This window comes from Oryzias melastigma, linkage group LG20 (assembly GCF_002922805.2).
Source record: "Oryzias melastigma strain HK-1 linkage group LG20, ASM292280v2, whole genome shotgun sequence".
Lineage (NCBI taxonomy): Eukaryota > Metazoa > Chordata > Actinopteri > Beloniformes > Adrianichthyidae > Oryzias > Oryzias melastigma.
The window spans coordinates 23,325,932-23,352,393 of NC_050531.1; the positions used below are offsets into that span (position 1 = coordinate 23,325,932).

Sequence of the window (26,462 nt, forward strand, 5' to 3'; positions counted from 1 at the left end):
CATCTTTTTGCCGATTTTAGAGTTTTAAGGCTGATTCTTGCTGGTTTATTTTTCCAGAGAAAGCTGGTTATAGCTGAGTCTAATGTTTGAAACCATTTTAGTGGAGGTTGTGTGGAAATCATGGAGAATAGATAATTAAACTCAAAATTTAATTGATTTGAATTTAATTGAGTGGATCGAAAGGATGACAATTTTTTTTGTCAGAGAGCTAAAAAACAGAAACAGAACTAGAGCTTCCTCAACCAAACCATCTGAGAGTCAGACTCGTCTGCTAAAGAACAGTGTGGATGTCATTATGGATCAACCAGTGAGAAACTCAAGGAACAACTGCTGCTCCAGGATGGAGAACTGAAGCTAATAAAAGATGGGCTAAATGATTATTTTTAATTATAATCTTTCTGAAAAAACCTTCAGTCATCAGTACCTGGAAACAGATGTCCTGGTGGATGTCCTGGACCCTGAACTGCTTGAGGAAGCGTTCGTCTTCACTCCAGAACAGCCGGATGTCTGGGATGCTGTATAGAACCATGGCCAGTCTCTCCAAACCCAGTCCAAACGCCCAGCCCAGTTTGTTCTGCGCCCCCACTGTGAAGACACAATGGATCAGGGTGTCAAACTCAATCACACAAGGGGCCTAAACCCAAAACATACCGTAGGTTGCGGGACGAACAGGATAAACATTTATTGAACACAAAAACTACATTTTTAAAACTTTAAAACCGTAACTTTTTAATATAATTATGAACTAGATATATAGAATTACCTGTGATAATGCTAGTGTGAATGCTGTAAGCTGAATTTGGCCGCTGAAAATTATAGAGAGCTGAAGATGCTGAAAATGATAGCTAAAAACATGGAAGCTGACAGCTGAAAACGCTGAAGCTAATAACTAAGAATGCTGAAGCTGATAATGCTGAAGGTGATAGCCAGCTAAAATATTGTCTAAAAGCCAAATTAGTCTAAAAAACTAAAATCCTTATTTTAGCCAAAACAGCTAGCATGGAGCTAAAAAGAAAGACAGAAAGAAAAGATCTTAATTTGCTGTCATTCTGAAGACAAACTTGGCCCACAGATTTGACAAAATGATGACAGCAGAAAGAAAGGAAAAAGAAATACAATATATATATATATATATATATATATATATATATATATATATATATATATATATATATATATATATATGCAAGCTTTCCTTCTGCCTCCTTACTTTTCAGTTTTTAGTGGATTTTTCCCAAAAATGCAACATAAATATGAACTCAATGGAATATGAAATGTAATGGCCTTGATTGAAGCTGTGAAAAAAGTCACAACCATGTTCAAGGGAAATCATAGCCAATTTCAAATAACTAAAAGTTATAAATAAAGTGATATCAAACTGCATCACAAAGGACAAAAACATGAAGATGCTCAAGGGTAATTCAGACTTTGGTGTTTGGTATATTAGGACCCACATTTTTAATTAAAAATATAGGCTTAATAGTTGAAATGCTGAGTATGATTTTTTTATTATTTCAATCAAATACTGTATATAAAATTAGAGTAGCAAATTATGAATGAAACAAGGTAAAAAATAAATGTGCCAATATTATTTGAAACCCAAACAAAACAAGTTGAAAAAAAAATGGTGCTTGGCCCAAAAAAAGTTAAATGTCCAAAACCTTTTGCTATTCTAAAACAAACATAATTATTTTCAGCTTTAAATGTTCAATTTTTAAGTTTCAAAACTCGAAATGTCATTTCTCAGAACTTTTTCTCACTTTCGAATCTTTTTTATTTTTATCTGGACATTTTCCGGTTTGAAAACAAACAAAAAAAAATGTTGAAAGTGAAAAAAAAAAGTTTTGAAATCAACATTTTGAAACCTTCAAAAACAGAACATTTGAAGCTGAAAATAAGTTTATTTTAGAATAGAAAAAAGTTTTGGACATTTGCTACCGTTTTTTTTTTGGCTGAACACCAGTATTTTTTCAATTTGTTTTATTTGAGTTTCAATAATATTGGCCCCAATTTGGGTCCACAAAAAAAGTGTGTTCTTTATTTATTCAAAAACTAAAGCAGCGTTTTGGGTAAGTAAAAGATTTAGATGATACAGATGCATGCAGTCATAATTAATGAGAAAGTATGTTCTTACAAATAGTTGTTAAGGAAAAACCAAGTTGGAAGATACAAATCAGAAAAATACGACCCACAGTGGAAAGTCACGACTGCCTGTTTACTAGTTCCTCCATTTTCCTGCATTGATGTTTGTCTTAAAAACACAAGACTTCCCCACATTTGTCCCTTAATCTAAAAAATTTAAACTGAATGTTAGGATTATTATTTTGAAGATACGCATGGGAATCATGTGAAGAAGAATATAGTTGTACTGGAAATACAGCAGCGTTTGCGGATAATTCAACAGAAATTAATGTTATTTTCACTCAGTTGGTTTACATCACAGGACTGAGCTGAAAAGAAACGACTATATGAGATATAAAGAGAAAGATGACAGGAAAAAACACAGTTTTTAAAATAGTGTCACTTTTTAGGAAAGTGTTTTCATGTTTGCCTTTAAAATGCTTCCAGTCTAAATATTAAAGCAACAAATTGGTGATCACAATTCATCTGATTCCTCTCAGCCGTATTTCTGCAGATTCCTACAGTGAAGGATGACCACTCTGTGGTGAAAAGCAACAACTCATCAAAACAAACAAACAAAAAAACATAATTCTGATCAGTGCATTAAATACAGTTACTATCCTCCAAAACTCCCAAAGAAAAGTTCACTTAAACATAGAATTGTTTTTTTGGGTTTAAACTTCCTTTTTAAGCTAGTCAGAGATGATACATTTCAACAACAACATTTATCTGTAGATATATGCTAAATCTTGGACTTTTTCACTAAAAGATCTCTCCTATTATCTGACATTTTTACATTTACTTTCTGATTTGTTATAATAATACACATTGTATAAAGTTAGAAACCATTTTCTAAAAGAACGTACATCATGTTGGCGTAATCTTCATAAGGAAAGCTGACCAAACTGATGGTTTAACTGCTTTGTCTCCAAACAGACGTGCGTTTCACAGAGAAGGTTGATGAAGTGAAGTCAGTCCTGAACACTCTGCAGGTTTGGACTCAAACTTGTGCTTGAAGGTGAAAGCTGGAAAAACGTTCACACACATGACACTCTCCGGGCATAAACCAGTGTCAGCGTCTTTCAATTCTTCCTTCAGAACAAAACTCTGCTCGGAGGCAGGTCAAAGCTGAGGCCAGGCGCTCGCTGCAATAAAGGATTATGGGTAAATCTGAGGATTTCAGACGGGCCGGGGCTGGGACGCAGATGAGAGGGAGGCAGCTTCTCTCTGTGGGACGAACACTAATTGAGACAAACCGGTTCAGCGAGTGAAGCGCAGACCCTCCTCAAACCCTCGGCTCCGTGATCCGCAGTTTAAGAAACAGAACAGAGAGGATCATGGGAATTCATTCTGACAAGAAGGTGATTAATTCAAGCCCAGACGATGTTTTCCTTCTAGAAACCTGCAGTGAGTTTGATCAGAACCAGAGAAGCTTTCAAACAAACGGCCCACACTTCACATGACACAACATCCGACGGTTAAAACACAAACGTGACACCAGAATGTTTGTGTCACAGATACGCTTGGGTCATTTTAATACCGTCAATATTCCTCCATATTTTACCTCAGCGCACAATATTACCTTGATTAATTTGATACTAATTAAATAGTATCAAATTAACAAAGGATTCACAGCAGTTTTCTGGCACTGGCCCATAAAGTTTGAATGGGAAAAGTCTTTCAAACAACACATTTGGGCTTGAAATTCATTGTATTTAGTTTTTGTAATTATCTCTTTAATGAGTCAATTGTTTTCATGAGGACTTTGAAAATGGGGTACAGCACATGTGTCAAAGTCAAGGCCCAGGGGCCGGATTGGTAATTCTATCCGGCCCTCCAGATCATTTTAGTTAATTTTTATTAACGGCCCGATGTTATCTTGAGCTTATTTCAACTTGAATCATTTTGACTAAATATATATTTTATGGAGAGTAAAATATTGAAAGTTATTTAAGGTTTAAGTTAATTTATTTGAGAATAATATTTCTGTCTTTTTATTATTCATAATTATGATTATTACATAATTACAATGTAAAAATAAAGAGTCTGCAGTGTTTTAATGCGTTGGATGTTTTCCAAGTCTATGATAAAGTGAAATCATGTTCACAATAAATTGTTTACATAAAAAATGACACTTGTAACACTTTCAATTTCATGTCATAGTAGTTATCTCTTAGTCCTTTGTTTTAAATATTTCCTTCATTTACATATTGCTTAAAGAACAAAAGAGATGTGTTTGTGTTGCCCTTCTATGACTTTGAGCCCCAACCCCTCAAAAATCCTGGAGCCCAGCTACCATCATTACTTTCCCAAAAGCTACTTTAAAATCAGTCATTTCATTTCTGACTGGGACTGAACATATCGCTGTTGTGGGTGGTAAAGCAATGCTAAGCTAGTTTTCTTTTATTTAATTGAAGAACAGAACATGACAGAACTATGCTAAGCTAAGTGCTGTTTGCCACATTCATGAACAGAGAGGCTTTTCCCTAAATGTCTATTGGATAACAGCTGGATTACAGACACTGTTGTTGATCAAACACGCTCATTTCTTTCATTTGAGGAACATGATATTTTAAATGATGTGTTTGCTGCGGGTGCAGTCACATAGCAATGACTGCTCTCATCAGCTTCAAGTGCTGCTGTGAGGTGAAGTGTCGGCGGATCAGAGAGGAGGACAGATGGGAGCGTGTACGGAGACCTCTGACTCAGCAGAAACCACCAAAAGAATCCTCCCAAACACTTCTTTGAGTCTTTCAGTTACTCAGTCTGGAGTTTGGATAGGAATAGATTTCATTTTAGGGCACTGCCATAGTGAAATAAAGTTACAGTAAAAGGTCTGGTTCACAATGCCTATAAAAACTGCATTAAACTGTAGAGCTGAATAGCTATACTTTCCATTCTTATGAACTGGTAAACCATATTTTCAATAACTAATAAAACAATCTCAAAATGTTTTAAATGCTAAAACATGCTAAAAACAGTTCACTACATAAGGGAAATCTTGTTAACTTGAATTGTAGACTGGCTACTGACAGGGTTTTCCCCAAATTTTAGAGGAAGCCAGCTTAATTAGAGGTGAAGTAAACAAGTAAAATGAAGTATAACCAGTTACTTTGGAAAAGAAGTCACACCCCAGCCGGCAAAGCCAGGTGGGCCCCAAATGGTTTAAAATTGGGCAGAAGATGTGGGCCCTGACTGGGTTTTCTGCCATTTCTGTGGTGGCCCACATTGACTTGTGGGTTAGCTTGCTACGCTAGCAGCATGCTAGTGAGCTCCACTGTAGCATGTTAGCAAGCACCTCTGTACCATGCTTTTGAGCTCTTCTGTAGCTAGTGAGCTCCGCTAAAGCAAGCTCAACTGAAGCATGCTAGCAGGCTACACTGGATCATGCTTTTGAGCTCTTCTGTAACAAGCTAGCAAGCTCCACTGTAGCATGCTTTCGAGCTCCACTGTAGCATGCTAGTTAGCTCCTCTGTATCCAGCTAATAAGCTCTACTGTAGCATGCTAGCGAGCTCCACTGTATTGAGCTCTGCTGTAGGGTATACTAGCTCTTCTGTATAGAGCTGGCGGGCTTCGCTGTATCGAGCTAGCGAGCTGTGCTGTAGCGAATACTAGTTCATCTGTTTTGTGCTAATGAGCTCCACTTTAGTATGCTAGCAAGCTACACTGTAGCATGCTAGCAAGCTCCGTTGTATCGAACTAGTGAGCTCCTCTGTATTGAGCTAATGAGCTCCACTTTAGTATGCTAGTGAGCTCCACGGTAGCATGCTATCAAGCTTCGCTGTAGCATACTAGTTAACTCCTCTGTATCAAGCTAATGAGCTCCACTGTAGCATGCTAGCAAGCTCCACTGCATCAAGTTCTGCCATAGCGAATTCTAGCTATTCTGTATTGAGCTAATGAGCTCCATTTTAGAATGCTAGCCAGCTCCAATGTAGCATGTTTGCGAGTTCCACTGTAGCATGCTAGTGAGCTCCTCTACAACAAGTTAGCAAGCTCCGATGTATTGAGCTAGTGAGCTCTGCTGTAGCATGCTAGCAAGCTCCTCTGTAGCAAGCTAGTGAGCTCCGCTATATTAAGCTAGCAAGCTCTGCTGTCCACCAGGCGGCTGGATAGCATAGCGAATCCACTTAACGTGGGCAAACACAGGTGGACCACCACAGAAACTGCAGACAAACCCGTTCGGGGCCCACATGTTCCGCCCACTTTTAAACCATATCGGGCCCACTTGGCTCTCCTAGGCGGGACCTACAACCAACGTTTGAGGGAAGACATGGCGGCCTGCCTCATCTTGGTGCAGGAGGAGTGATCTGACCACAGCAGGAGGCAAGAGGGCGGTCTGGCTCAGGATCTGATCTGAACATTCTTGTCAATTTTTGTGCGTGGGTGCAGAAGCAGCACCATACAAACACCCACGGTGGGGGGAAGATTCACTCGCCCTGACTAGAAATGCTACTCTGTAAGACAATGTTAACACACACACATAAACACACACACTTCCTGTCCTGGTCGGCCCAATCAGCACTCAGAGAAAGTGGTTTCTATGCTAATGAGCGCGGGGTCTGCAGGTCACAGAGATGAAGGAACACGCTGGAATAAATCTCACTTCATGAGGATGTACAATCAGATGTGAGACCTCCTTCTTTTCCTCTTCATCCCTTCATCTCCACCTCTTTTCTCACACCTGTTCTCCTCTTGATGCGTTGTGTATTTTCATATTTTCACCCTCATCATCACAGTTAGACCAGCTTCTCCTTCTTAACACCTCATCATTGGTTTCTTTAAGATCACTTCAGGGAGAAAGGAAACTGATACAACTCACGTTAACCCAGTTATCCAAGTAAAACATGAAGAACAAAAGTGTTTTGATAATTTCAATAGACAGATGGATGAATGCTATGATGTATTCTTTGATGGATGGATAGATGGATAGATTGATATATGATGGATGCATATATGATGGATGGATGAATTTATGGATGGATATATATATGGATGGATGAATGGATATATAGATGGATGGATGGATAGTAATGGATGGATGGATGGATATTTGGATGGATGGATGGATAGTAATGGATGGATGGATGGATATTTGGATGGAGGGATGGATGGATATATGGATGGATGGATGGATAGTAATGGATGAATGGATGGATATATATATGGATGGATGAATGGATATATAGATGGATGGATAGTAATGGATGGATGGATGAATGGATATATAGATGGATGGATAGTAATGGATGGATGGATGAATGGATATATAGATGGATGGATGGATATTTGGATGGATGGATGGATAGTTGGATGGATGGATGGATATTTGGATGGATGGATAGATGAATGGATAGTAATGGATGGATGGATAGTAATGGATGGATGGATAGTAATGGAAGGATGGATGGATATTTGGATGGAGGGATGGATGGTAATAAATGAATATTTGGATAGATTAATGTTTGGATGGATGCATTTATGGATGGATGGATTGGTGGATGGATTGGTGGATGGATTGATGTTTGGATAGATAGATTGACAAACAGATGGGAGGATTTATGACAGATGGATGTCTGCATAGACATTAGTTGGACGAATGTTTAGATCAGAGGTCTGCAACCTGCGGCTCCAGAGCCACATGTGGCTCTTTTATCTCTCCATGGTGGCTCTCTGGCTGAAGAAAAATAAAATAATAGTAAGTTTTTAAAGTAAGGATTACTTAATTAGCAGGTTTACTTAATTAGCATTTATTGTGTGAATGCTTTCAAACATTTTAAGGTTAATTAAGAATTTAACTTCTATTTTACCAACAGACTAAAGCTTTTGACTAATTTAGTTTACTGAGGAATTTTTGGCTATTTTGGAGTTCAGCTATTAATCAAGCAATGAGCTAACTTTTTGGTTAATTTGGCCTCTACTTAGTTTTTTATGGTATTTTGGAGTTGAGCCAATGTTTTAGAAATATGCTCATATTTTTTACTAATTTGTTATCTACTGGGTTTTTTTTTAAGGCTATTTTATAGTTTAGCTTCTATTTTAGCAACAGGCTAACATTTTCGACTAATTTAGTTTACTGAAGAACTTTATGCTATTTTTCAGTTCAGCTAGTAATTAAGCATCGAGCTCGCTTTTGGCTAATTTGGCATCTAAGTTTTTACTAAAGTAAAATGTAGAAATGTAAATAAAAAATCAAATTTTGAGAGATGCTATTAATTTTTTTCTTTTTTTCTTTTGTTTGTGCAAAAAAATAGACAATTTATATTTATAAAAAAAAAGATGAAAAAGTTAATGAATGCAAATCCAAATTTCTTAAAGGCTCCTTCTAGGTTTTGATCAGTAGAAAACAAGCCCAAATGGTTCTATTGCTGTTAAAGGTTGCCGACCCCTGGTTTAGATCAATCAAGGAAGTCAGATCTGATGAAATAATCAAGACGACAGCTGTGATTGGTCAAAGTATTGCAGAGAGTTTGCTTTTAGAAAGCAATGATGACAGTTTACAAAAACACAACTTATTTTCCATTAGACCCCCACAGCACATTCAAGTCTATAAAGACTGTGAAGAACGACTTCAAATCATTTTTCCAACCCAAAAGAACCATGGGAATGCACATTAACACAGTCTGTGTTTCACTGAATGCTCCTCAGCATCATTAGGGCAGACGAGGGGAAAAGACGCCACATTCCTGTATCACCTGGTGCTCCCCTGTGACTGCTGAGTGTCTCATAATGTGTTTGCAGATTTAAAGAACGGCAAAACAACACTAGAAATTCCACTTAAAAACAACTATTAGAAGTTGAGATAAATCATTAGTATCTGTCTAGATTCTGCTGTCGTTACTGTCCATTAGTCACGCTGTGAAAACGAAAATAAGCACTAGAATGTCCAAAGTATTAGACATAGACATCAGGTCTGAGCTGCTGCTCTTCATCCTGGAGAGGATGATGAAGAGAGTCACGTAGAACACTGACGCACAGCAGCCGATGGGAAGGGGGGGTGATGCTCCAGGATAGAGGTGTGAGGGGGGGTGCAATGACACATGCGTCAGAAACTGATTTAAACAAAGACACGACAGACGCCGTCCCTCCCTAAAGCCTGTTCAGGTGTCCATGATGCCACACCTGAGAGGTCACGTGACACGCAGCGATGACATCACACTCCCTGACATGTGTTACACAGGTGAATGACAGATGGTTGCACTGTGACACAAAGAAAGAGCAATGGGAAGATTTCTAACAGGATTTACAAATTGAAATGGGATAATTAAGAAAACACTTTCAAAATGAAACACAATTAAATAGAAAAAATGACCCTGTGGAGGAGACAAAACAGCTCATGAAGGAGAATGTACATATCTTCTTTCTGCAGCACAGTGACCTAAACCATACAGACCCATCATCCACCTGCTGAGTTCCTGCATCTTTGTTTGTACATCCTGCTGGATGTTGCAGCTGTCAACATCAAGTCTCTGACTGCAGCAGGAGGATGCTTCTGCTGCAAGACCATTGACTGTATTCGAGATTTGGACTGAGTGACCCCGCCCCTCTGGCTCTCCAAGCAAAAAGTACCTGCTGGTTCCAAGAAGCCAAAATCCCACAGACTTCTATTGAGAAATCATCATTATAGTCATTAGTCTGTAATGTTATTAAGTTAAATTTGATGGATTTGTCAGAATAATCATTCTTGCTCTTCTTCTTTTTCTTAAAAAACACTTTTTTACTGCAGTTCAAGTTATATAAGTTATAAACAGACCATCAATCAGATGCCTTAATGAAAGGATGTGGTCTCACGTCGAATATTCCAAATATTTGTTTGACAGATTCTGTTGATCCCACTTTCATGTGGTCGGGGTGTGGCCTTCCAACAAATTCACTCCTGATTGGCAAATGGTTGCCATAGAAACAGTGACAGACCAATTCAGACGAACCACATCTGGCTCCAACATGGCCGCATCCTTATGACCAACGAGATACACCACTAGAGATGACATGCTAGCTTGTTGCGTACTCAAAGTTGGACGCTACATTGGAATGGTATAGATGTCAGTTTATTGCTGTGTTACAATTGTACAGATCTGGAAAACAAGAATGTGACTTCACTAGTACATTATTGCTGTCAGCTGATAAAGGAGAACTACTAGAAAACATTTAACAGACTAACAGTTTGTGTAAATCACAGTCTGTGTGTAGATTTGAATAAAATCACCACTAGCATCAGGTATACATTGGGTTTCCTATATAAAAACCTATATATTTATTTAAAAAAAAGTTTTGAAATGTCGTTCATTTGTTGCACTTTGTACAAAAACATCATTACCATGATCTGGGAATTATTTTTCTGATAATCAGAGTTTTTTTTCTCTTTTTAAAATCTGACCAAAATTAAGCATTTTATGGTCATTTTACTGGTTCGGCAAAGCCACTTCCATCATGCCTGAGCTCCACTAAGCCCCTCCTTTCCCTGCTTTGCTGAGCTGCCCTGATTACTCACCTGCCTGTTCTACTAGCTACTTATACCTTGCCTCTCCGGCCTTCCACTGTCAGATTCTTCACGATACTTCAAAGCCCAATGTCAGGATTCCTGGTCCTGATCTGACATTCAGCCCTGAAATCCCTGCTCTGCCTTCAAGTCAACCTGCTCTGCCTTCAAGTCCGCCTGCTCTACCTTCAAGTCATACTGCTCTACCTTCAAGTCCGCCTGCTCTACCTTCAAGTCCGCCTGCTCTACCTTCAAGTCCGCCTGCTCTACCTTCAAGTCCGCCTGCTCTACCTTCAAGTCATACTGCTCTGCCTTCAAGTCATACTGCTCTGCCTTCAAGTCATACTGCTCTGCCTTCAAGTCCGCCTGCTCTACCTTCAAGTCCGCCTGCTCTACCTTCAAGTCTGCCTGCTCTGCCTTCAAGTCATACTGCTCTGCCTTCAAGTCATACTGCTCTGCCTTCAAGTCTGCCTGCTCTACCTTCAAGTCATACTGCTCTGCCTTCAAGTCAGCCTGCACTGCCTTCAAGTCATACTGCTCTGCCTTCAAGTCAGCCTGCCCTGCCTGCTCTGTCTGTCAGCTCACCGCGTCAGTTTTCCAACCTGTATGCCTGCCTGCCAAGCTCCAGCTCTCAGCCCCGGTCTCACCTCACCTCTTGACGATAAGACTCCTCTGCAACAGAACTCTAAAACTCGTCCTCTGTTTTAGGCACTTTTACTCGAGGTCCTCTTACAAGCTGCCCATCAATTTCTCATTGTTTTTATACCATTCCAATATGGCGTCGCTCTTTACGTATCTTGGCCAATAGTAAATAGCCTGTGTGTCATCTCTAGCGATTAACCTCATTGGTTATAACTAAAAAAAATCAGTGGTGACTGAATTGATTTTATTTGGTTGGAGGTAGAAGTAAAATATTTTCTCACACTCACTTGGTCCAGTTCTCATGTACAGTCAATGTGCAAGACGATGCTGAAACTTGTGAGGAGACGGGGGAGCAATTGAGGTTTAATATCCAACCTACATATTAGCTTGGTTTTAGCAGAGTGCACAAAAAATCAGTGACCTTGTCTTTTAATATAACTTTATTAAAACAAAGATATGAATAGGACCAGCTGCTGAGGATGGATTTACGTTGGTTGAAGGTCGAGGAAACTACCTCGTTTTTATTTTTAAAATGATTTCAAATGAAAGAAGAAACGACTATAAGAGATCAGACAGAAGCACCAGACTCAGTTTTTCAGCCGCCCGCCTGCAGCTCCACCAACCTTAGTGGATATTTATCATGATCGGAGGTCATTCTTTGGCTTCCGGAATGTCGCCCACCGCCCTTCATTTATCACCTTCCTCCTCTTTCTATGGCCTGACCTTCCTTCACTTTCTGTCATGTTTTGTGCATGTCTTCTTCCATCATTCGCCTACATCCATCCATGAAACCTTCTCCTCTGTAAACCCTTTCATCTACTCATTCTCTTCCCTTTTGTGTCTTTTCATTTCCTCTTTCTTTGCTCTCCATCCATCCAGCTTCTTCCTTCTCAAATACATGCTGTCCTTCTCTCCTCCTCTCCAGGTTTTTTCTAAACTTTCGGTTTACTCGGATGAAGAGTGACGGTTAAAGACTGAACTCCATCCACCAGATGTGGAAGGATCCTCCTCTCGTCGAGCGTGATGCTTGAATAAGTTATGAGGAGCACATAAATGATGCAGAGTGATTAGCGATCAGAGGAACGGTGGAGACGGAAGAATGAAAATGAAGGGATTTCCAAACAAAGAAGAAAACTGGACCTCCAGGTCTTCAAGCTTTCTCTGCCCACAGACCGGTTCCATGTCAGACGATCATGGACCGAACTGTGAGAAGCTGAAGTGAGCGTCCAATTTTTGTTTTTTTTGTCATCTTCTAGTTTCTTTTATTTTCATTCACTGCAAAATATCTGCTTTAAACTTGATTTGTTCTCTAGATTTCATGTGGAAACCATTAAAACGTGATAAAGATTTTCTCTTAAACCATAACTGTAAAAGTGGGAGCCAACTTCAAGGTGCGACGGATAAATACAAGAAAAAAACAAAACATAAACAGTAACTAAAACTGTTATTTATTAAAAATAATAATAAACTTTAATCCAACAACTTTATTAACAGCATCCTCGTAACATTAGACAACTAGATGATGAATATTCTGCATTATTGTTATGATCTGTGGGAACAACTGTCACGATAAATCCATATTTGGAGTAAACACTTCTGGTTTTTGTCTGTTAAATGCAAATTTATCTTATTTTGAAGTTGAACACTCATCTTCGGTTTTCTCCCTGGATCTTTTCTGCTAAAAAACTTTCCAAATATGTTTGTTTTTTGTTAACTTTGCTAACTTAGGGATTTTAATTGTAGCTGTTTTAGTAGCTACTTTAAAGTAGTGGATGGATTTTGGACTTATGGCCGAGCAACTTGACCTGCGTCAATAACACACCTGATGTGGAGGAGAGAATCCAATTGTTTTTCCAGAATAAAAGTACAAAAGAATGTTTTTTTTTTTGTCTGCAGCCTGGTACAGAGCGGTACCGGTCCGTGGCCCAGCTGTTGGAGACCACTGGTCTATACCACAAGGGAACCAGAATGCTCCCGGCTGCTATCCTTATAATGATACACTATACAAAGTGAAACAATGGATCAATTAACAAAAGTTCTGTAATTTTTACATTTAAAAATATTAGTTTTTATCAAATTAAAAATTTGGAGTTGAATGAACCATCAACTCAAAATTTTTAATTCATCTTAAATTTAACAAATTACTGAACTTTAGTTAATTCAACCAGGAAGTAAAACAACTCGATTCCTGAAGCTCCGCTTGCGGCTGCGTGTGGCTGCTGCCCATTTCACAATTGGAAGATATACGGTATTACTCATCTAACATGGAAGTTTTGGTGTTAGTCTGGGGGCGGAGCTGTCAGACTCTTCCTGAAAGGGGCGGTCTCACTCTGTGATGTCAGATCGTGAGGACCCGCTCGTTTTCGTGGGTATGGGAGGGGCTCCTGCAGACAGTGCAGGTTTTTAGAGGATTACTCTTAAATGCATGAACGGATCAAAATGCCGCTTTGGGGTTCTTTATAGTGAAGAATGAAGAGTAAAATGCATTTAAAACCTCAAAAAGTAGAATTTCATATTAGGCCCCCTTTGAAATGGGTGTTGAGAATTTCTTGATGTGCTCAAACTGAATATACTATTTAAGCATGTAATCTAGTCCAGGGACTGCAACCTTCAACATTTATAGAGCCAATCGCGTCGATTTCTTTCCATCCACAACTCAATGAGAGCCACAAAGTCTTACAAAAATAAGACATCTCCTTTGTATTTATGTTATTTTTACTATTATGATCAAAATCAACAAATTATTGTTTTGGTGCATGAATAAAACAAACATTACAAGAATAATAACATTTCTTTCTAAATATGAAATCGGTCATAACTTTTGACACAAAGCCCTTTCAAAATAAAAGACAGGAAAATCTTAATGCAGCAGATGTTGTATTAGGTAGTTTAATGTCAGCAGTAGTTTAAAAAAGACTGTAATACAATTTATTTGATAGTTTTTGGAGAAAATTAATTTGTTGAAAGAATTCAGAACTTATGAGTGACCCTTGGAGTGTTTTTTGGACCATATGGCACAAATAAAACCCTTGAAACGGCGAGTGAGAATCCTGATCGTGTTAACTGACCTGGAGCTCGATGGCACTTCGTATAAATGTTTTAGTACGACTATGAAGCTTTAGCGCTTGATGGATTGTTGGAGCACTGTGGGTAGTGTAGTCTGGTGGAGTCATGTGTACTAGTCTTTAAATGTTTGTCTTGATTATTGTACCCATAGTCGGGAAAAAGTAAATTTTGTAAAATGTAAGATTTTCTTGAACCAGAGAGCCACAATGGAGGGGTCAAACAGTCCCATGTGTCCCCGAGTCACAGGTTCCAGACCCCTGATCTAGTCTCGGGTGACGGCATGTCTGTGACGAGTCAACGGGACAATCTGGCTTCCGCTTATTGTCAGGAGTTTGTTCCAAATGAAGACAGCCGCTGCACTTTTAGCTTCCACCAGAAAAACAACCCAAAACGGTCTCAATAAACACCAGAAATGAGCAGATCGGAAAACCCTGACTTCATCCTCTTCTGAGTTTTTTCCGTCCCTGCTTTTTCTGGCTGCGTGGGCGGAAACAAAACACACACAACAAACACACACCTGACTCACGCTTCCACAAATACTGATGATCCCACTCCTGCTTACACACACATTCAAATTCAGGTCTCGTCCAAAACAGCCGCCTACTCCTGTTTGTTTTTGCGTTTGTTTCTCTCAAAGCGTGTCAGGCGGAGAACGCACACGTGCGCGCCCACAGGTGCGCCAGCCTCCCCTCTGACATCCGGCTGTAATTACAGGAGGATTACCGGGAAATGGCCGGGATTTGGGGAGGTTAGCTGCCGGAGCTGCTCTGAGCGGGCCGGATCCGGAGTTTAGTGGAGGTTAACGCTCTCAGTCAGCCATGGAGCCCAACATCCACCCAGATCATAAAGCTGCAGTGACAGGCTGAGGAAGACAGCGACAAAGAAGCAGAGCGAAGATAAACAATGATATGGTGAAAACAGGTTTTTACTGAAAGTTTCCAGCAGGTAAATCTGGAGCTGAGCCTCAATCAGGGACCGAACAGGAGAGTTTGGACCAGACTTCAGGTGAGCGTTTCAACCACAGCTCTGGATCAGACCAGAACCAAACCAAACATCTCCCAGAGGGGAGGGGTTTCCTCTAACTCCATAAACTCTACCATCTCCAGGCTGAAAGGAGCCATGTCTCGCTCCAGTTCCAAACGCTATCAGCTCCTTCTGTAGATCTCCATCTGACTCCAACTGAGTTTAGTCATTTCATTTCTGAAAGAGCAAAGATGGGTTTGTTTGCTGATTAAACACAACTCTCCATCCCCTCAACTGTTCTGAGGAAATCTGCCCATAAACTTATGAACAGAACCAGGTCTGACTCATCTCAGTTCCAGTCTGACTCCTCTAAAAGAAGCTCCTGAAGGAGATGAAAGGTTAACTACAACCAGGTTCCTGCAGTGAGCGTTTCACACTGAGGTTTCCAAACCTCCACAGTGACATCATCAGAAGTCATTGAGTAAACTGCCGACCAGAGCAAAAATGTAAATTCAAAATATAGCTAAACTACTTCAGGACTTTAATCCCACATCCAGCATCCTCATATGAGTCAAGAGGTTTAGTGTCCATACTGTTAGAGTATGGGCCTCATGGTCCTGCTGGAGGTTTGATTTCTTCACACACCAAACTGAACTCATCTGGAATTGTTCTCAGTTTAGTTTCCATGAATGTTATCATTGTGAAAAGAATGTTTAGAGAACTCAACTCTTAAAGAGCTATTCGAGTTGGTTTCTCACCGATTACAACCCACTAGGAGCATTAAAGTCTTAAATCACACTTTAGAAAAATAACATTGATTTGAATAAATATGTAATTGTTGCTATTTAGATAACTATGAATGAAATGTGGATTAACATAAATGTAAAGAGAAAATAGCATTTTTTTCAAAATATGAAACTGTTTATGACTTTTGACAGAGGTTTACGAGAAGTCCTTTCAAAATAAAAGACATCCTTTACCACATGTCAATGCAGAAAATGTTTATTTTACTTTTTGTGGTGTATTTCAGCCTGAAATTTGTAAATCCAATTAACTACAATTAAATCACAGCTGGTTAAGTGACCCTTACTGTTTTTTTTCTAATAATAAGGTGCACTTACAATCCTTGAATTTGTTCAAAAATATTAATTTTGGTATTTGAATTTAAAAAAAACATGTCTGTTTCAGTCCAACTCAAAGCCGAACTGCTTGTTGGAGCATTACAGCTACTATGGTCAGGAGACTCGCAGAGTGATTGACTACTTTCCTTTTTTACTGACTTTCTACTTTACAGCTACTTGTAATAACATTAAAAAACTTATTTATTTTTAACCAAATAACCACATGTGACTCCGCAGCAGCAGTTTGCAGACCTTTGGTCTAAACTATACAAGAACTACATACAACTTTGGGCAGCAGGATTTCCATTTTGTTTGTTCTGAGGATCCCTTCTCAGTATTTTTAAAGTCCCACTGCAATCATCTTCTGATGCGTTTTCAAAGTATTTCCAGTGGTCTTTTTCATTATGCTTATACTGTTTTTAGCCAAAATCTAAAAACTTGTGTCATTTTCTAGAACACCGGTCAGCAACCTTTAACACTTAAAGAGCCATTTGGGACGATTTTTTACTGACCACAACCCAGTAAGAGCCACACATCCTTTAGAAAAATAATACTTTGTATTTATAATATTGTTATTTTATGATGATTATAAATAAACTATTATTTTTGGCATAAATAAACCAAGCTTTAAGGGATTTTCCCCCAAATATGAAACAGTTAATAACTTTAAACAGAGGTTCACAAGACTTCCTTTCAATCCTTTCAAAATAAAAGACTTCCTTTGTCACATAGGATCATCTCGGTGGAGCAAATCTAGTGGTAGGTAGTGCAATGTCAACAATAAAAATATATATATATATATATATAGAGAGAGAGAGAGAGAGAGAGATTTTTAAACATTTGTGTTGCTTCTTAGCCAGAAATTCATAAATCTAACTATCTGAAATTAAAACAGAGCTAATTAACTGCATTTTTGAACCATGAGGCACACTTAAAACACTGGAATTTGTCAAAATGTTTAGTTCTCGATTGTCAAACCACTATGGCTACTGTGCTATGATAAGTTATTTTACTTTTTTAAACTTTACTCTACAGAAACTGTAAAACTGTATATTTCTTTAACCAAAGAGCCACAATGGAGGGGTAGAAGAGGCAGATGTGGCTCTGGAGCCGCAGGTTGCAGACCCCTGGTCTGTAGAGCATCAGAAATTCACCTCCGAGTTGTGGGCGGGACTGATGAAGCCACTCCCCCTCTCACCATTGCTGAGAGCTCAGAGCTGGGAGTTGTTGCCTCTCTGCATATTTTCTACGACACAAAAACCATCCTTTTCAAACTGATTATTTTTTTTATTTGCTCCAACACTAAATAAGTACTCAGATAAACTATTTTGAGCTTAATTTTCTTTAAATATTTCCTCCATCATGAGAAATACGCCACAAGAACATGTGCTATCGGAGTGGGTCTGTAAACACCTCCAGATAGGTAACATTGTTTGAGTTTCTATTCTTAAAACCTGCCAAGGGCAATAAAACCACAAACATCCCAATCCTTTCATTCATAAGGAGCTGAGGTTCTGGGGTTCCATGAAGGCTGAGTGTGATGTCACAGTCCAACTGTTCAATGTTTGGAAGCTTCACGGTGGAGTTAGAACATGAAGACATGGAAAAACTGAAGCAGTCAATGATGTTTCTCTATGCAGCAGATTATCTGCTTCCAAAAGCCTTCATGAACACATTTCTGCTGAAATGCAGATGACCCCTGACACACAGAGAGCTCCAGTACATGAGGTTCTGGTTCGGATCAGGCAGACCGCTCCAGCAGAACAATGGAAAGACGTCTGCTGCTCTGTTAGTGGTGGCAGCAGCTCTGCTGGAGCTTCGTCCTTCGTTCTGCTCACTTTCATCACATCGACTTGGACCCGCCGGGAACTGTCATTCTTTGGCCGGTTCTGCTTCCTCATTAAAAACGGAGGAGAAGAGGAGTCTTCTCCGGGAAACAAACTGGTTAATGAGACCAGAGACCGCCGCCAACAGAAGGAGGGAAATCCCTTCAACTCCAACACACCTCCACAAACTCACTGTGTGTGTCTGTGTGAGCGCTCGCCAACACATGTGAAGGCCAGCGTCTGCCGCCGGCGGGTCTGCGCGTCTGTCTGCCTCTCCATCTGTCTGCCTCCATCACACTCGGAAACCCGGGCGAAAACACGAAACTGTAAAGATGCTATTGTGTTGTCGATACCTTCAATCAGCCTCATCTGATGCAGATTTTTATGCAGAATTCTCACTTCCATACATATGACATGTAGACGGTTGCTATGGTTACAGGCATTATTCTGACCCCTGGAGGGGTAAACTGATGGACTGAACACCTGAAGCCAAATGTTCCCTCCACATCATATCCCATTTGCATGATGTGTCGCCATAGTAACCCAGATAACAAAAGCTCCACCTTACAAAAGGATGGTAAGGTGACGTATACATTAATTTTCAAGAAAGGGTTAAAATAATTCTATTTAAAGAGTCGATGTGGTGGTGGAAGTAAAAAAAGGATTCATCAAAGTTACCGTATGTCAGCTGTCAATCTCAATCTTTATGGGGTGGAGATTTCTGGAAATCACCGTCAGGGCCTGCAAAGCCTGAGGTGAAGGCCCAAGTATACAATAAGTATGTGCAATTGGAATGAATTCATTCTACATAAATAAATTGCTCCATAAAATAATTTTCGTGTATAACTGGAGCGTGTTAGAAACAATATAGATAATATTAACGAGGATGGCTTTGGCAGAAGAAAACTGAAGGCTCTGAAATGCAGAAACAGAAAATAAACTGGAGTTCTGCTGCAGAAGACAAATGCAGTCCAGAACAAACAAGTCCTGGTGGGACGAGAAGCACAAAGACTGCTTCAAAAGACACTTATAAAGTACCCACATATACACTGGACCGAGAAATCTCCTCTGTCGACAGACGGATTCTAAAGGTGAAGGTGAAGCAGCCATTTTGACAGGAGTCTACTCCACCAAACTCAGCACTAATGGTGGGTCGGGAGGGACAAAGTATAGTAACTCTTCTGTTGAGTTCATCCACCTCAAACAAGCTCAGTGAAACATTGGACTTTTTAAATGAGAGTCAATAGGAACCAGCCTCCAGTGGTCTTTGGATTAACTGCAGCATTAGGTCAGCTTCAAATCTGGGGGGCTGGGTAAGAATTATTGCTCAAAGGAAAAAACACAAGGTCGGTCTCAGTTTTCTGACATGTGGTGGCTGCCGCCATCAGAGTACCACCAGGGCAGTAAATGCATGCTCTACAAATGTATCTGTCTTTTGTCATTTAAGTCCATTAATATTATTTGTTTCTTTGAGTTACTGGTACCAGAAGACCACTACTCTTGCTGCTGACGCTACTGGAGAAAAGAAGTCAGGCACACAAACACACAAACTGAATAAATCAGGTTCACACCTGCAGAGGGAAACATAACTGATGGTTCCACCCAACGTTGGCCTGACAGTTTGAACCAGTGAAGCTCACAACTTGTTACTCTCATCTTCAGTTGCACTAACTTTTAGTCACATTAAGGCATGCTGTAATCTTTCCTAAGCGTCACCAGCACGGTGGTGTAGCGGTTAGCACTCTTGTCTCGTAGTGAGAAGGTCCTGGTTCTTTCTGTGTGGAGTATGCATGTTCTCTCATTGCAATAATGGGTTTTCTTCAGTCTCCTCCTAAAGTCCAAAAACATGCGAATTGTCTCTGTACATGAAATGTACTATACAAATAAACTTGCCTTGCCTAAACTAATTTTCCATAGGTGTGCAGGTGAGTGTGTCTGTGTGTGTGGTTGTGGATTCCAGCAACAGACTAACAACCAGTCCCATATTAAGTAGCTGGGATAGGCTCCAGCAACCCTTTGACCGAAAACAGGATTCGGATGGATGGATGGATGGATGGATGAAGGGCTCAGTGGATGGATGGATGCATAGATGGATGGATAGATGGATGGATTGATAGATGGATGGATGCATAGATGGATGGATGGATGAATGCATAGATGGATGGATGGGTCAGTGGATGGATAGATGGATGGATGGATGGATGGATGGATGGATGAAGGGCTCAGTGGATGGATGGATGCATAGATGGATGGATAGATGGATGGATAGATGGATGGATAGATGGATGGATGATGGATGGATGCATAGATGGATGCATAGATGGATTGATGGATGGATGGATCAGTGGATGGATGCATAGATGGATGGATGGGTCAGTGGATGGATGGATGGATGGATGCATAGATGGATGGATGGATGGGTGGGTATACCGGCTCCCCACAGGGCTGCGTGCTCAGCCCCCTGCTCTACACCCTCAACTGCACCTCCACCCACACCAGCAACACCATCATCAAGTTTGCTGATGATTCCACAGTGGTGGGGCTCATCTCGGGGCGGGACGAGGTGGAGTGGCTCTGCGTCTGGTGTGGGGACAACAAGCTGGTCCTAAACATCAATAAGACTGAGGAACTGGTGGTGGATTACGGAGGAATTAAACGGACATTCAGCCCCTGTACATCGGCGAGGACATGGTGGAGAGGGTGGCTGCCTTCAAGTTCCTGGGGTCACCATCCAGCAGGACCTGACCTGGAGCGCTAACACACTGCTCTGGTGAAGAAGACCCAGCAGAGAATGAACTCTCTCAGACTCTTGAAGAAGAACAACCTGCCTGGTTCTCCAGCTGCACAGCAGCAGACAGAAAAGAACTCCAGAGGGTCATCTCCACAGCCCAGAAGATAATAGGTCACCCTCTCCCATCTCTGGAAGTATGGGAGCTCCCGCTGCTTCAGGAAAGCTGAAAACATTTCACTAGATTCATTCCACCCCAGACGTTCTCTGTTTATACTTCTGCCTTTGGGCAGAGGATACAGAACAATAAAATCAAGGACTAAAAACAGTTTTTATCCCAAAGCCATCACTTTCTTAAATGCTGCTAGGTATTGAGAGCCTTTTTAATATAATGTTTTAACTTTTTTGTATGGTTTGGATGTGTGTGTTTGAATTTATCCATTTGGCTTGCTTTTAAAAAAAATGATTTATTTATTGACAATCACACCGGAAGAGTACTGCACTCAATTTTGTTGTACAATGTATAATGACAGTAAAGTTACTCTATTCTATTCTCAGTTGTTCCTGGTTATCTCACAAAGCTCATCATTGTAACAATAAACCCTTTTGTTACACACACCTCTTATTACATAAAAGTACATTTGATTTAAACCCTGCTACAAGGTCAACACATGGATCTGTCACCTGAAGTTATCGTTTGAATGATGTAGAATCAGTCACCAATACCAGAGAAAATGATGAAAAGATGTCCGATATAAAGCTTCACTGAAGAAAACAAACATTTGGAGCCAGGAAGTGAGTTTATCTTGAGTGGTTCTTGTCCTGTGATCGCCCGTTAGAACCTCTCTGTCAGACTTTCCCATAAACCAGAGATCTCTTTAACTGTTTGGGTTTCTTCCACTGTTGCAGTCAAACCTGACCGACCTTTAATAACCCCCCAGACGCCACTTTCCGAACATTAAGCAAATAAATAAAATATTAATCTCCGTCAGACGTGATTAATTGCTGTTTGAGCTCTGAACAGTGGTTCAACATAAAACTCTGTAATGAGAAAAGCTTATTACCTTAATAAAGACTTCTAACCCGTTAATTAGACAATGAGGCGTCTGCGTGACGGCGCACACGCATCTCTGAGGACACACGCATGGAGAGAGGATAATTCCTGTGACTGAGCTGCCCTCCCTCTCTAACCAGTTAAAAGCACAGCAGAGAACAGCTCTGCCTCCCCCAGTGGAGGCTTGCTGGGACAGGAAGTGGGATAAATGAGTCACTCTGCGTGATTTGTACGACACGCTGAACACAGCAGAGCAGGTGAATCACAGTGAAGCTGCAGAATGAGAGTCTGAGTGCTGCAGGAAGACAGGTTTGATCCTCTGAGAAGAACAGACAGGAACAGCCAAGCTGCACGGTGAGGCCAGCCTCCACCTGCTCAGGTTCTCAGACCTCAACACTGATGCCCACTCTGCTGCTGGTAATTAAACTCATCATTTATTTATCGGTTTATCTTCCAAATGCACCGGAATGACACTTTCCCTCTAGATTGATCCTGTTTGTTTAGGTTGGGGGTCATTTGAAACAAAACTACAGATGGACTCAGAGAAAATAAGAAAAAAATGATGAGTCATGTTATCGTTAATGATGGAGTCTGGTTTTTATGACCCTTCAGACTCACACAAAGCAGCAGTGAACTACAGATCATGAATTGTATTGTTTCTTCACTATTAATGTGCATCCAAACAGCAATTGGTTTTTATTTGGGACAAAGTACTGCTGTCCTCTGCCCTGCACATGTGCAGACGAGTGTTTTTAGATGAGCCAATCTTCAAACACACCTGGAACAGATTTTTGATAAAAGTGGAAGTGATGGAACAAAGAAACGATAATAATTTAGATTTTGAACAGTGGTGTACCGTCAGGGGCTGCAAAGCCTTTAGTAAAGGCCTAAAATGATGTGAAAAGAAGTATCAAAGGCCCAATCCGAAGTCTTCCCTTCTCCTCCATTTGAAGGGGCAGTATAAGTGCAAGTGTGTCTGGGAAAGGTACAAACGGAGAGTCATGTTTAAAAATGTGTCAGATTCATCACTGGATAAGTAACTGTGGCGGCATTTAAAATGTTCTCCTATGTTCTTTATCAATGTTTCCACAACATGATCAAAAGTGTTTTTGATGAATATGGATCAGTAATGGACATTCTTCGGCCGCAGGGGTGGGGGGGTGAGACAGTGTTGAGGGGCCTCTCTTTTAGTAGCGGATGTCTCCGGTCCCTAACCCCTGCTAACACTGTATTTTCTAAAGTCTTAGCTGTTCTTTAAAGTCATTGTCCCAACAGTTTTTCAGCATGGCGGGTAGGCTACATCCTCCTCTGCAAATGTAGACTTCCTGTCTATGTGAGTTTAGAAGGCATCGTCATCCTCAAAATAGACCAATCAGAAGAAACCCAGTACAGCCCTCTGTCTCCGCCCCCAATTGTCCAAAGTCATTTTTTACTCGTGTACAGAAAGTTTCTCCGCGATGTGGAGCCAGAAGCCCCACAAGCGCACATGAAAAACTGTTGGATGCTCACAGAGTTTCTCCTAGCGCCCACGCATCACTCGAGGGAGCAGCTCACGCACGCGCAAGTAGACAGTCTCTCGTGTGCGAGGACTTTTTCTGCTCCCGAGAGGTTGAAACACGAGCGCGCAGGACCAGAAATGGAATTGTCCGCGAGGAATGTGTGATACGTGCGTGGAGATATCTTATTTCTGCGTAGACTTTTGACAAAGGATAAACGCCATAGAGGTCATTTTTATGAGTCATGATTCAGAGCTCATGACCATAGGTGAGTATTGGAACAAAGATCGATCAATACATTGAGAGCTTCGCTGCCCAATTCGCCTGTCGACTACACCCCACTCGTGAACAATACCCCAAGATACTTAAACTCCTCCAGGAGCACTCCACCGGCCCCGAGAGAGCAAACTATCCCTCTCTGGTCAAGAACCATGGCGGTGCTGACCAACACACAGCTTAAATACATGCTGGAGGTCCTGACTCCATGAAGCCAACAGGACAACATCATCTGCAAAGAGCAGAGAGGAAATCCTGTGGTCCCCAAACCAGATCCCAGCTGGCCCCGCCTGCTCCTGCAAATTCTGTCTGTAAAGATTATGAAGAGAATTGAAACACAAGCAAGTACATCGATATTTCTCTATGATCTGATGTAATCCTGGATGTGTAACTGTGAACTGTATCAGATCTGCTGGCTCCCCCAGGAGTCCATTAGAGAAAATGCCAAAGTGGCCGAGTTTCTGAGACATGAAATCTTTTACTAATCTTATCTAATTCTATTCATTGGTACTGATACAACAGTGTTTAATAAGCAATGATTAAAGTAAAAACTCGCTGTGGACAGACTGTTCTAATTTATGAACCAGGTTTACGTCCATCTTTGGCCTTTCTCGATGAGGCCTGTTTAACAGCATCGTCAATGCAGAGCTTAGGAAAGCATTAAAGACATCATCAGAGTCTGATTCACTGATGATTCGCTGTGATTTATGCCCACAGCTGCCAGCCTGTCCATCCGCCGGTAATGACCAACCAAGCACCTTCTGCCGTCCTCTTGGACATCAGCATTGATGAATGCCGCCTGCTGTTTCTACATTTTATGTGTTTGTGTCCTAAAAAGCTCATCATCTGCCTCCGTCCTGCTGCCATCTGAACCCTAACGCCCAGCAACATCCGACTTCTGACTCAGAAGCAGCTTGCCAGCGCGTCTTTGAAAAGGTTGTACTTGACGACAACTGAACAAAAAAGGAATTATGAAAGATCTAACTCCTACATCACCTTTTATTAGTCGTTTCCTGTGTTGATGATTGAGTTTCTTTTATTAGGTCAGGAATTTTTTTTTGTACATTTAGAGATATTTTCATCTTTAAAATCATGAATGTCTATCTCTCTCTGCCCTCCTTCACCTTGTTTTCCAGAAGGAGAGATGCGTTTCCATGATCTGGCCCTGAACTGCCATTGGCGTCTAGACTCTGGAGTTCATCTATCCATGGTTTGAATTCACCCTAACCATGAAAGACGTCATCTGCCCAGAGCCAAACCACTAAAGATTATGGACTTTAACCCCCGAGATGTCTCCTGCTAACCCTAAACAACACACTTTTTGACCAACCGGAACTCTTTGGGTGTTGACGCGATCATTGTAAATCAGCTGATTCTGATGTGGAGAAAAACAGCTCTTCATTTGGGCTTTGCATAACAGCGTATGAGAAGCAGTATGAACACATCTAACTCACTCTTCATGGCTCAGAGGTCATCAGCAGTCTTTCTGGGAAACAAACCAAATGACGTGTTTTTTGGAGCAGAAAAAGCAGAAACATGAATGAAGGTGACTGCACCTTCAGTTTACAAACATCACATCTGACTTTAAGAGAGGCTTCAGGACTAATGGAAAATAAAAAGTGGTGATTGAACCCCTCCTGGTGTTCTATGTCTGTTTTGTGTTGTTCTGAATGCTGTTCAAAGCTCAGCATGAAGCTCTGCTTTGACAGCAGTTTGGACTAAATCTCAACACCTCTGTGCTGTGATGAAACCCTCCTGCTGTCTGGAGGGTTTTCCCGAGCTTTACTGCAGCCAGAGCACGTCAGACGGTCAGCAAACGCCTTTATTCCGCTTCACTTCACATTAATTTAGATCGCATATGTCAGAGTCGAGGCCCGAGGGCCGGATCTGGTCCTCCAGATCATTTTATTTTATTGTTATTAATGACTCGATGTTATCTTGTGCTCGTTTCTAACTTGTATAATTTTGACAAAATATATTTTTTATGGAGAGTAAAATATTCAAAGTTATTTAAGGTTTAAGTTGATTTACTCTGGAATAATATTCCTGCCTGTTTATTATTCAGAATTATGTTAAAAGTTACGGTTTTACAAATAGGCATTCTGCTAGCTTTTTGGACTATTTTATCAATTACTAAGATTTTTTAGGCTATTTTGGAGTTTAGCTATTTCAGCTACATGTTAGCTGTTTTGGCTAACCTAGGGTTTTCCTTTCTTTCTTTTTTTTTTGTTTTTTTAGGCTAATTTGGCATTTAGCTAATATTTAAGCTGCTATTAGCTTCAGTGTTTTCATCTATTAGATTTAGTGTTTTCAGCTTTCAATTTCAGCATCTCTAGTTATCAGCACTAGTATTTTCAGTAGCCAAATTCATCTTACAGCATTTACACTAGCATTGTCACAGGTAATGTTATATATCTAGTTAATAATTATGTTAAAAAGTTACTGTTTTATAGTTTTAAAATGTAGTTTTTGTCAGGTCTTGACAGTTCCTGCTCCTCTGCCACCCTCTCCTGGTCCAGTTTTTTCCTTGGTTTCCGCTCGCCCTTTTTCTCTCTCCTCCACAGGTGTCCAGGATGCAGCAGGGAATCCTGGCACACCTGCGACTCATCACCTCAACAGTATTTAGGACTGGTTCATCCAGCTTCTCCCTGCCAGTTCGTCTGCTTACCTCAAGTGGTATTGAGCCCAT

General features: G+C 40.5%; 1 protein-coding gene across 2 annotated transcripts in view; it reads right to left on the bottom strand.

Annotated features, from left to right (window-relative positions):
* fars2 (phenylalanyl-tRNA synthetase 2, mitochondrial) overlaps positions 1–26,462 on the bottom strand; it is a gene marked incomplete in the record, with an annotated part of 136,184 nt that overhangs the window by 41,761 nt on the left and 67,961 nt on the right. For both annotated transcript variants that reach the window (XM_036217371.1, XM_024280518.2), the window contains 1 exon segment: positions 425–585. In XM_036217371.1, the coding sequence (XP_036073264.1) occupies positions 425–585 (161 nt within the window).